Consider the following 12,891-nt stretch of genomic DNA (forward strand, 5'->3'; position numbering starts at 1 on the left):
TATTTAAGTGAAAAACAGGGTAAGACATGAAAAAGTTTTTGATACAGAGCAAAAAATGGTATGAAGAGACTGTTTGTGGGATGAAAACTGGATCCCATCACATGGTTAATAAAACTCTCAGCACTGAAAAAAAATCAAACCAAGCAATCACACTGGTTTCCAGCATGATTAGCAAGTGTTGGCCAGTTGGCCACAGGTACAAATTGAAAGAGGGGAMATTTAGTTTRGACATTAGAAAGAAATTCTTTACTGGGAGGGTGGCTAGACAATGGAACAGGTTGACCAAGGAGGCAGTGGATGTCCCAATCCTGGCAGTCATCAAAACCAGGTTTGATAAGGCCTTGAACAACCTGGTCTAGTGGAAGGTTATGTCTGAGGTCCATTCCAACCCTTTAACATTCTATGATTCTCTGTAAAACCAGCAGAGTAACATAAGAGAAGGCAAGTCTTTAATACATCATCACAGCTCAGCACTGACTTGCTTTCTGAATGACATCAGAAATTATGAGAGACATTATTCAAAGCAGATTCAGAGCTAAATCCTCTCTGGAAAAACATTATTCTGCCTGCCAGCCCAAGCCAAGTCAGATCCATTTATAACCTTTCACTATTGGGCACTGCCACAGAAAAAGAATGGCTGCCTTGCAGCTATGCAATCCAGTTAGCTCCCCACTAGTGCAAGAGTCCAGATGCAATGGTGGCACTGTGGGTGGGAGACTCCAGAGGAAACCTTGCTCCTAGCCCAGGTGCTGTGAGTGGCACTGCCCTGGATGGTCACACAGGGAGATTTCTTTAACACAGGCATTCACAAGACAATTTCTGAATTATGCAGCCACACTCTCGTCGTATTTGAAAAAAAAAAAAAAACAAACAAGTCATGGCAGGCAAAGTCCCCAGTTACTGGAGAAAATGGAGTATCGAATTTGTTTTTAAAAATGATAAGGAGAACTGTAGGAGCTACCAACCAGTCAGCCTTACCTCTGTGCCTGGTAAGATCATGGTACAGATCTTCCTAGAAGATACATCAAAACATTTGGAAGACAGAGAGGTGGGTAAAGACAGCCAGCACGAGCTTCTCCAACGGCAAATTGTGCCTGACTGATCCAGTGGCCTTGGAAGATGGAATGACTGCATTAGTGCACAAGGGATGAGCTACGGATGTCATCTACCTGGACTTCTGGAAAGTCTTTAACGTCCCTCCCAACCCTGTCGCAGCTAAATGAGAGACATAAGAGTTTGATGGATAAGGAAGTAGCTAGATGGGAGGAAACCAGAAGTAAGTGGATTCTCAAGAGTCCAAATATCCAACACTATTTAATCTTTCACAGAGGGATCAAGTGCACCCTCAGCAAGTTTGCAGATGACACTGAACCTTGCAGATGACACTGAACCAGCCGAGTGTATGCAGTTGATTTACCAGAGGGAAGGGATACCATGCAAAGGGACCTCGGACAGGCTTGAGGATTGAGCCAATGCAAGCCCCATGAAGTTCAGCCAAGGCCAAGTGCAAGGTCCTACATCTGCMCCCAACATTCACACATTCCCATGAGCTGCTACCTGTTTTCCCACACTACCATGAAACCTGCTCCTGCCTTCTGCCGCTGACTTGCCTAATGCACTGCACAGGCAGAACCTTTCTAAGGAAGTGCCATTGCCAGAACTCTTTTYCCTCACTAGCAGCCAAACCGGACATTTCTTCCCGGCACAGGATGAGGGTAACTTTTCCCTCAGCCTCGGGTTATGATGCCATCCCACAATGCTGCAACCTGCAGAAAACAGAAAGGCTGCAGCTACTTCCAACCTGTGCCAGCTGTGGAGGAGGGATTGGTGCACAGACCCATCCCCTGCTTACAGCCTTTTAAGACATGTGGCATACAAAACTCAAAGAATCTGAACCAACAAAGTGCAAAATACAGCACCTGAGAAGCAATGTTCCTCAGTGGCTTGTGCAGGGTCTCAGGATGCAGCTGGGGCCTGTAACTTCTACAGCCACAGCAGCTACAACKCAAGAGGTGCAAGGTTATTCCTTAATAATGGCTTCATTTGTACTGCAGAACCTTATGATAGCAAGGGGAAACCCTGAAACAAATTTCATTTGCCTCAGATGACAGGGGCTGGTGACATTTGCTTCTCAGCACACATTATTAGCAGAGTACCCACAAGATCGTTTTCTCTTCCAATAAAACTAGCACAAAAAAGGTCACCATGTAGCACTGGATTTTTAAGGTTACCACTGTGTTTCAGAGGATCCTGAAGAGTGTTCACAGGGACAAGGCATGATCAGGAGTCTGCTGAGGGATAAAAGCTTTTAACCACCAACACTGCTGAGATCAGTCTTCATTACAGTAGGATAACCATCATCTACCTACCTGCTCTTGCATTTTTTGATGTCTGCATCTCTACACAAACCTGAGGGGAATTCCAGCAGTACTGATGATTTAAAACTCACTGGTACTAAGGCATTTAGAAAATCTACAATAGCTTCTTCTAAAAAGTAATATACTTTTAGGAGAACTCTGCTAATTTTGAATGACTTTCAAGGCTGACTTTCAAGGTCATTCATGGGAAGTGTGCCATTGGTAAACTCGCCACAAAACGCTTCTTGAATCCTTAATAGTTTCTCAAGAGAACTTCTCACATTACCTCTTCAGTCCTGAAGAGTGACAATACAGGTAATATTTAAAACATTAAATATTAATACTGTATGTCTAGTGAAACTAGGAAGAACTGCTTTTCTACAGAAAGAATATATATATATATGAGAGAAGTAGAAAATGCATAATTTTTGGAGTAGGGATAGCAATCCAAAGTCTAATTTCTGTACTGAGAGCATATGGAAGCAACAGGCCTTCATAAAGGCATTGCACGTACCTGAGTTACCATGAGGTTACTTCAAAACCATCCTCAATTACTTCAAAACCATCCTCAATGAACACACAGCAGAGGAGAACTTGTACATTTGCTTCTTTGGAAAACTTTCAGAACTCCTGGGTTGCAAAGCTCTCCACAGAAAAAACTTCAAAGATACTTAAGTAGAGATGTCATAAACCACAGAAAAATATATTACCAGACGTAACACAAGAGAAGTATAAACCTCCATAAATATTTAAATAAGGCTGCAGGACCTAACATAAAATTCTGTTTGTCTGAAACTGAAGAGCAGCTATAGGAAAAAAAAATGTCTGGAAACTAATTAACTGTGCTGGGACTTCAGTGCTGGTTTGGAAGCCATTGAGAGCAGTGTACCAGGTACTTTACTAACACATATCTCCCTCTGGCCCCATAGGAAGGGATTGTCAGCCCACGAGAAGCCTGGCCAACTGAGGTCATTGCCTTGTCCTATCACCTTTTGCTCCTTTGCAGAAATAACAGCTTCCAAACAATCCTGAAATCTTAGAAACTGGACTGAAGTTTAGCAAATCAAGGTCCCAGATAAGCCTTATTTTTCTACCAAAAAAGGGATCAGGTCATTCATTAACTGAAAAGAAGTTTTTGTCCCAGAAGTACAACGATCCTTTTTTCAATATAATAAACATACTGCTTTTAGTGCAAGACTGGGAGGTCTTTATTACAAAAATGATTTTGCATRSCAAATTCTGACAATCTCATCTCCCYTCTCAAATCTTCAACTCAARCAAGCAATTTTTTTTCTCTTAACCTCTTCCCCTTTGCCCACCTGGATATCTCCTCTATGTAAGCACAGCTTGTCAGAAATGACTGAAAAACACCAACAGCGARTCCTGCTGAGCTTAACAGATTACTTGACTGGAATACAGTCTTGGAATAGGTTACATCAAAAGACAAGCAGCATTTTGGAAAAAGCAGTAATGGAAAAATTAGGGCAAACAGTAAGACAACTGCATGTGAACTCCCCATGGCTGACACACACTGATGGTTGAAACAGGGGGCCAAGCAGACCATGAAAACTTGGGGCAATTACACAAAGGGGTTCTGAGCAGAAGCAGGGAAGCAACATACAACTCTAATATGCACCTACCCTGGTAACCAGTGCTGGGTCCAGCTATGGGCTCTGAACACACATCAAAAAAGGGGTCAGAAATAGAAACAACTCAGCATTTAATGCTGGAAAGGCTGCCTCAAGCTGAATTTCTTACTGCCTGGTAGGAAATGGGTGGGGAAGAGGCCTGGTGAGCAGGAACACTTTTCACCATCTCGTAACAATTGTAAAACTTTAATTCAAAAGTCTACTACTCCTAAATTCCACTTTTCTTTTGTGTTCTAGGCTGCCTGCAAAGCCTCTGGCAGRTGCCACTGGCTGCCCAATTGCCTTAAAAGACAGATAAGCGTAAGTTTACTTCTTAAGATTACCTTTAACAATAAAATACTTTAACAAGTTTGGGATTGCATAACTTCTAGTGAAAGTGCTTCCTACCACTGTTAGTGTTTCATGATGATGGCTAGAAATGGAAACTGAGTGCTGTACTGGCTACTCTGCTTTTACACACTGCGAGGTTTGATCAACCCTACACCAATCTAATAGCTCCTCCTGTTCAGACTTCTGACATGTGCAGAACAGTCCTTTAACCTAAGTACCATCAATGGCTGGAAAGACAATCACATTGTTGTAAACTGAAAAGCAATTCAGTACAGCAKTTGGGGAATTTTATTTAGCAACAATGCATAATTAGAATATGAAACAAGCATTCAAAGTCAGAGAAGAAATTAAAGTGCTTGCTTTAGAGTAAATTAGAAACACTTTTTCAAGATGTAGGAATACAATGAATACAATTGTGTGTGGTTCTTTTACTTCAATRAAGAACAAGTGAATTTTATGTCTTAAAAATGTATCTTAGACCTTGTTCACTCTATGGCTGAGCYCCACATGACACATAACTTACTTGCTAATCCAGGAGACTGCAAYTATACCGGAACAACAAAGGCTGGAGGTAATTGCTGAGCAGAAAACTTTGTTACAGAGTCACTTGACATCCCAGAAGTTTTYCCAATACTTGGTATCATCTTGTTCAGGAGGCCACCAATTAAAAATCAAACTCAAGAAGCAAAGAAACAAAATTCATGTCCACGTTTCTTTTAATTTTACTCAGAAATATAAAAGTGCAAGTTCTGTAAATTAACAACATTTACAGTACATCACAATAAATATGCCACCTTGTGACATCTAAAAATTCTAGTTATTTATTTTAAATGAGTTGTACTGAGATAAAAACTGCATCAACATGAACAAAAAATACCTGTCCCAGTAAAGATGGCCTWAATATATTAACTAGCAAGATGCATATTCCATTATTGCTATTAGACCATGCCTCCGAGTTCCAGATATAAAAACTTACTGGTTTACACAAAAGACCATTGAATTTTTTCTCATCACAGGCACAATCTAACATAAAAAATAATTTTGCCATTTACAGTGTAGGAGGTTCTCCTAGGAGGAGAGGGAGAAAAGAATAATTAATACAGAAACATACAGTTGTGATGATTTGCTAAGCCCACAGAAAAGCTGCACTTTGCACAGAGTTATTGAACTGTTACATGAACATATAGTGTCTTTCTATACCCACTCCTGGCCYGGCGAGAACAGGCCTTTTAGTAAATTTACTACAATTTGCTAGCTACCTCCAAGTATGCAGACTCTAAATATCCCAGCACAAATTGCATGCAGGTGCTTTGTGTCCTGAACAGCCAGGTCTCATATCATATTTAAGGAGTGTATTTAAAAAGAATTTTGCCAGTAGCTGCACCATTTCCAGCTATTTACCCAGAATGGACGGTCTGATTCAAAACATCCAAAGTCCGATAGGACAAAGTAAGATTTGAAGTACATTAAAGCCCATTTTTAAAATAATCATTTGAACTCTAAGTAGTCACTATATATATATACACAATATATCATCTTCTAATCAATACTTATTTGGATTGACCAAGTAAGGTTGAAAACTCATTTATGACTCAATATTACTGTCAAAGTGGATTAAAAAAACCCAGTGTTCTACCTGTAACACACCTAGATTATAGAAAAATAAAACTGCTTTTTYTACATTCCTCCTCTCCTTCAGGAACTGCAACAGAAGTGTTAAACTGCTCTAGGAATGCCTTTCATAGCAGAACTGTGTTTTTAGAGAGAAATAAAAGTGTCTCAACCATTTCATYTGGCCTATCAAACAGAACATTACTTCTCTCCTCCATATCAGTCTTGCTTCAGATGCAACCTCAAAAGCAAATCAATGAAGGTTAGGTGTGGGCAAAGTCTAGAACTTTGGCAACATGCTCTACAAAAAGGTAAGCAGGAAAAAAAAAAAAAAAAAGCTTAAGCTAAGGAACTGTTTAAGGCAACCTGACCAGAGTAAAGATAAGGCTTTTGGATAACTATTTCCAAGGATATCCAGTTTTCTTAGCTTTGCAACATAACTCAACTAACTTTCTGGTCAGATTTCCATTCATAAGCTTCTTTAAAAAAATATTTACCTTCCTAGAATATATTAGCTGAATATAAAACGTAAGGAAATACTACGCATTACAGACAAAAGTAAAAAAAGCAACAGATAAGCACACAGATGGCCAAGTATTAAAAATTACATGGTCATGACAAAAGTTTTAAGCTCTCTGAGGTATTTCAATATCTTAACTCCACAGGCTTGAAATACTATACAGAGACTTAAGGTATCRTAATATTGGTGTAACTACCATAGCAGATTTGTGGGTTGGCATTTTGTTTGGTTGTGGGTTTTTTAAATACCTTTAAAGATCWCTGCTAAAAGGATCCAGCAGTTTGAATGAAAAACATGTAAAATCTTAATATAACATTCAGAATATAAGAGCCAAAATAAGAACTGCCCATGCTGTAGCTCTATGTCAAATATTTATCTTGAATGTACCAGAAGCAAAGAACCTAAATTCTGACATAGTTTATATCACAAATATGAGCTGGGTTGGGAGGGAAGGGATAAAGAATAAAAGGGGATGAGAGGTACAAAATTCACTATTAGTCATCATGAGGCAACTGACATAARCCACTAAAATTTAGTAAGATCTTTTTGTGTCATCTTTTAGTAAGATCAGCTTTTTGTGGCTGAACAGTTTTCCTTCTCCTCCTGTGTAGTGGCTAATGCTTGGAGAAAAAGGAGTACTCTGACCATCTCCAACTGCAACATTTAAACCAATTACATWTACTGTATTATTCTAATCAAACCAGAAGTGTTCCTCCTGACAAATTTTAGAMGTAGATCTGTTTTAAAAGGTAAAAATCAACTTTGCCAATGTTGTTGAATTAAATCGTGTGCTTATTTAGGCTCACCCACAGAGTTACAAGCAGTTGTGTCGAGCTTGGTTAAAACAAAATTAAAAATGAAGAGTTAAAAACACAAGGTCACTTAACCTTCTTCCTGGGTGATTTACCATAAGTTAAAATTGTAATGTTTTTACTCAGCCATACCAACTCTGACCATACTAGGAAAGTGTCTCTGGCACAAGTGGTTTTCAGAAGAAAAGCTGGTCTTCCCAACAGCTCTTCCTTCTGCTTCATCTTAAAGTGCAGGAGCTGTGGGAAAGGATAGCAAGCCTTCCTGTTGGTCACTGTGGAACCACTTCCCTTAGAGAGGCTAAGGCTGCGTGTATGCGGACGTGCAATCTGTTCTCAAAGTCATAGCCACTAAATTCCTCCTGGAGGAAAAAAAAACAAGGGAAAAAAACCCAAACATAACTATTAGCCTCCTTCACTTCAGGATATGAAGATATTTTTGCTACTATTGCTTAAGAAATTATGTTACAACAGAGTCAGAAGAGGTGAACTGGAGAATGCATGTTGCAATATCCCCACATTACCCACAGCMAAGGAATTATTACAGAAACTCCCAAGTTGGAGAAGAGAGCAAATTGGAGCCCATGTAGCTAAACAGCATCCCAAAGGTTCTACTCATCCAAAGCTTTAGAAAATCCTAACATGCCCAAAGCAGAACCAGTTGGAACMGACAAGGGAGTGGAGAGTTTTCATCTTCAAAATTTTTGTAGCCCAATCTTGGCTGAAAGGCTTAGCAAGGCTCTAACGCTGCAGGAACTGTCACGAATGTGGGCTGTGAGCGATCGCTGACCTAGCAGCACGTATCTATGGAGCACACACAAATATATATCATACACATTACTGCACATCTGCATGACAGGAGTGGTAGATTACAGGTGAGAGACACCACTACTTAACACCCATTCTCCCTGCCCCAAACCCCCAAAAACACAATTTCCCAAATGCCCTTTAATCTCAGACAGTCAAATTAGAAATTCCCTTAGTTCTTACCTTGGCTTGGAGCAGTAAGGTTTTGCCTCTTGGCACAGTCTATAAAAAGACAAACATTGTATTGGAAACACATCACAAATTTTACAGAAAATATTTTAAGTAAATGGGCTGGTGAGCCTGGAGTAGCATCTCTTTCTTCAGAAAAGGTACTGAGCAGAGAAAGCCCTCTCAAATTAGGAAGCTAGGAACACTAATGACGCACCCAGGACAAGCACTATTATGTATTTCTAGTCTTCTACAGAAAAGGAGAAATTACAGCTTTAAATGAAAGTTGCTGTCAGTGATGGTGAGCTACAACAATGCACAGGGGAACAAATGAGGCTACAGATAAAAGACTAGCTGAAAGGATAATAGATTAATTAAAATAATAGAATAATTTTTGTTCCTTAACCAAAGTTGAAGTCATTTATTTACAAAACAAGATAGCAGATATTAAGCATTAAATATTGCTTCAGAAATCTCAATTTCAAACTCTTAAGGAAAAAAATACACATACTTGCAGATTAATATTTATTAATAAATAGGCTGAAAAGCTCCTGCTTTATTTCTTATGATACAGTACATTTTTATTTTAACCCTTACAAATAAACAATCCACTCCCTGGTAAGAGACAGGAAAGTTAACTTCTTTTATTCAAATATACCTAAATATGACTATATCTATTTGTATTGGTTAGATTACACTCAGTGTCTAATACAACTACAAAAACACCTGTAAATGTCAAGATATTCGTATGTTAATATAAAGAACTACTTGATCAGAACTCAATGTAAAATAAGAAAGATGATTCAGATGACATGGTAAACCATAATTATGCCTAAAAAGAACTTTAAAGCAAAGTAAATTTAGTAACAGTATGCTTTTTATACTAAAATGCATATTGGTATCTCTGTCTGTTGCTCAGTCTGTAACATGCTCAGCTTCTCAGGTAAACTTGATTTATAAAATCCTATTCCCTTCTCTTTTTTAACCATTATGGAGTTCTAGCATGACACTCCAGCTACTAAATTTTGTATAAACAGTATCCATTCACCTCTAGTTCTAATTCTTGCTTTGCCCTACTCCATCCTACTTTATTCAAGGCAAGCATCATTTACCTCCTYATTTTCTGAGTGCCACGAGAGGGAGTTTCCTGCACATGCTTCATACACTAAACTGTACCACAGCTCCTCCAGSCGAGGCTTGTTCAGGCCTCAAACACCCTACATGAGGCACATTCAGTAACTATGTGCACACATTCCATGTAAAGCAGGAGAAAGGAAGGACTGCTCTCACATTCTTCAAATCTTAACATACCTTCACAACCCAGCCTTTTTTTTAGTTGGTTTTTTTTTTTTTCAGAGACACTTGACATGATCAAATTTAAATATGAGCATGGAAAGAAAGGCAGCTGGAACATTATGGGACTCATACCTTTTTTCCAGGCTTCAGGGCCCAGCTCTAAGTCAGGCAGCAGGGTTTTCAAAAAGAAAATTACTTTTAAAAGCATTTTCYAGTTCTGTCCTTTGTCATGGTAATTGTTTTTATTCAAAGATTTTCATTTCCTTCCCCCTTTAAGGAAAAGGCTCAGCTCAGCTAATTARTCCTGACAACACCAAAACCAACTGAAAACAGAATGTTAAAAATAGGAGATACTATCAGCCCAACTACTTCATATGCTACATACAATGAAGGGGAGGTTCAAGTCACTACCCTGTACCACTTCCCCCTAATCTGCTGTCTGATTAAGGACGTGCTACACAAGGTGACAAACTCCAAGTTAGACATCTGAGGAGGGAAATGGCACCAAGAGTGCTGCACAAGTTGCTATGGCTTAAGATTCTTAACAGTATGTGCAAAGACCTGAACAATTAAATGTATTGTCAGCCAAGCCATTKGGACAGTCTGAAAGCTAGGTGGATTATTTTCTTCCCCCACCCTGCACAAAAAAATCCTCCACTACTCAGGGTGGAAGTGAAAATGCTCACACAACAACCTTTAATGGAATTTAAATGACTAAACAAACCACTTGCTATTTTAGGAAGGTATCAAATTCTATTAGGAGACGATAAGTACATGTAAGCTTTGAATGGCATCCAACAGGATAYTAAACAGGTAAGAAAATGACCCTAGGCATCTACCACATTAAATACCACCTGAAAACAAGAAATCCCACCCTACCCCGGGAATTCTGACCAGGCCTTTATAGCCACTACCTGCAGGAACACTTCTGATATTGAAAAACTAAGACACTGTGACCTAAAATGCATTCAATTTCTTGGATTGACACCCCACACACTACCTCCCCAGTAGTAAGTTTCTTCATGGTAGGTATAAAACAAATTTTTAAAATTTAACATACAYAGTCACCCATAAATTTTGTTTCATTCTTTGCATAGTGGTATGTTGACTTCTTGCACTAATTTTAAGAGTTTAAAAATAGGTCATGCTATTACCTCTGGATTGTCTAGCAGAATACAGCCAAGTTCATAGCAAGCATATGGCTGGACATACAAGTTGTTTTGACGGCAGAGTTCATCTTTAGCAGCACGCTGGAAGTACTGTAAGAAGGAAAGGAAAAAAAATAAACAAAATACTGCAGAGGTACATTAAAATTGACTGGTTACTTCCAAACGATGCAGAAGCACCATTCAAYTTTAAGCTGTAAAAATTAGCCAAAGCTAAAAGGAGAATACATTAAAAATTTATAATGGTATAGATTCCTAGATGTTTTTACCAACTACTGCATGAAGGCAAAATTATTTGTTTGGACTCTTACCAAGTATTATACTGACTGATTCAAGAGTTTTCCAACTTCATATTGAAAAAGTATTAGCTCTAACAAGAAACTTTAGACATCAAAGATGAAGTACTCAGATTATTTAAGATACACTTGAGAAAATGGGGTGGGGGAGGGGGGTTAAAACCAGGATCTTGCTGCTTATATGAACTACATTCTATTTTGGGGAGGAAAAAGGAGAGTTGTACCTAGAGATCAAAACCTGGAGTGGTGGCAAAATTATTCTTTGGTATGTGCTAATAATCAAACCTCTCTCTTTAATATGTCCACAGAAGCAGCAAACCTGTGCTTTCCAACGGTCAATCTCCCAAGATACTTAAAAAAAAAAATTGATTTTCTTTGTTAGACAAAGTACATCTAGCAGAAACAAGAACTTCTCTGTTATTCTTCCCAGCTTCCCCTTAACTCTTTGTCACTACAAGCCACTTCAGCTGCTGTGTTAACTCAACATAGCCAACTACTTTCACAGCACAGAATATAACGAAGACATGTTAAACCAGATTATTTTAAAAGAACCTCTGTTAGAATTCATAAACCATAAAAATTCATAAAATTCAAGATGATGAATAGCACTGAGAAACTAATGACTTRCTTAACACTCTTTCTCAAAAATATTCACTGTTTTTAAAACAATACCTCATAAAATAGGAATAATGGTGTAAATTACCMCTTCATTACTTACCTGAATAGCATCTTCAGAATTTCCCAAACATTTGTGTATGGCACCAAGAAGCAAATTCCTCAAACCAGCAGCTGATGAATCATCCACATCATGACAAGCTTAATGAAAAGATTCCAGTAAACAAGATGGATTGCAATCTTTCCTTAGACAAAAACTGTGATCTAAAYTGTCTTTTAGTCTGACACTTAAATTTCACCAGAAAAAGGAGATGCTAGTAACATTAATAGAAAGCCAAGTATTTTCTTTTCTTTKAAATATAACCCATTTTGTATAAACTTCATCATGAAATCTGTCACTCATGAGAGCAGTTCCTAACAGGAATGAATGGACTGAAGTCAAAAGGCAGTCGGTGTGTTATTCTCAAAAGAGAATACTGATCTCTACTGCTCTTTAAAATATCCTCAAAAAGGTAAAGTTAAGAAACAATCACCTCCTTCTGGTGTTATGGGAAACTGTTTGTCCCACATATTGAAAGAAAAATACATAGTACAAGTTAGAAGTAGCACAGGGCAAGCAGTTCAGACAAACCTGATTTTTTCTGAACTGAAGCCAAGCGACAGACGCACAAAAATCTGTACTGGACTTAAGAACCCAGACTTGGGTGTTTTGGCATCACAATTCTCTATGWTGACGGGAGGATAAAGGTTAATTTGCCAGACCTTAGCTGGTCCACAATCCAAGGACAGACTGTGCCTCAGCTGAGTAGTGCTCTGTTTCCAGGAAAAACTGAATCACAGTGCATGGAACCCTTTCCAAACAAATCAGGCTCATTTTGATCAAGYTTATTAGTGCCAGCTCCACTAAATCAAGGCTAGGTTCATGAGGAGCCATTTGCATTTACCTGCCCTGGAATCTCCAGGAAGGCGAGAGTACAGGGCTTTTCATCCCACAACTGCTGTGTCTGGAGCAGTGCAGCTCCTTAAACATTTTGCCTCATRGCATAAACCCTGCCAGATCTCAACCAACTCTGCATTCACAACACATACAATCCACAGCCCAAAGAAGCCACCTATGGATAAGTATGAGTTGGCTGGATGAAGTATTTGGACTGTCAGCTCTCACYTGGATTACAAGTCTCAAGTTACTAGGCATTTTACTTAAGAGACATGCAAGYGGATGCAAATTAATTCCTTCAAGTCAAATTCTAACCCTGAAGAAAAACCC

General features: G+C 38.8%; 1 protein-coding gene across 1 annotated transcript in view; it reads right to left on the reverse strand.

The window, feature by feature from the left end:
- Window positions 1–4,200: 4,200 nt before the first annotated feature.
- TTC39C (tetratricopeptide repeat domain 39C) overlaps window positions 4,201–12,891 on the reverse strand; it is a 37,464-nt gene continuing 28,773 nt past the window's right edge. Inside the window, exons 11-14 of the mRNA XM_057367256.1 lie at window positions 11,728–11,825; window positions 10,702–10,806; window positions 8,267–8,305; window positions 4,201–7,638 (exon numbers count right to left, since the gene is read on the reverse strand). Of these exons, the coding sequence (XP_057223239.1) occupies window positions 7,549–7,638; window positions 8,267–8,305; window positions 10,702–10,806; window positions 11,728–11,825 (332 nt within the window). The 3' untranslated portion in view covers window positions 4,201–7,548. The remainder of the gene's footprint in view (window positions 7,639–8,266; window positions 8,306–10,701; window positions 10,807–11,727; window positions 11,826–12,891) is intronic.

The sequence above is a fragment of the Malurus melanocephalus genome, unplaced genomic scaffold (assembly GCF_030028575.1).
Source record: "Malurus melanocephalus ecotype Western Australia unplaced genomic scaffold, MMel_1.1 scaffold_76, whole genome shotgun sequence".
NCBI classification, from domain to species: domain Eukaryota; kingdom Metazoa; phylum Chordata; class Aves; order Passeriformes; family Maluridae; genus Malurus; species Malurus melanocephalus.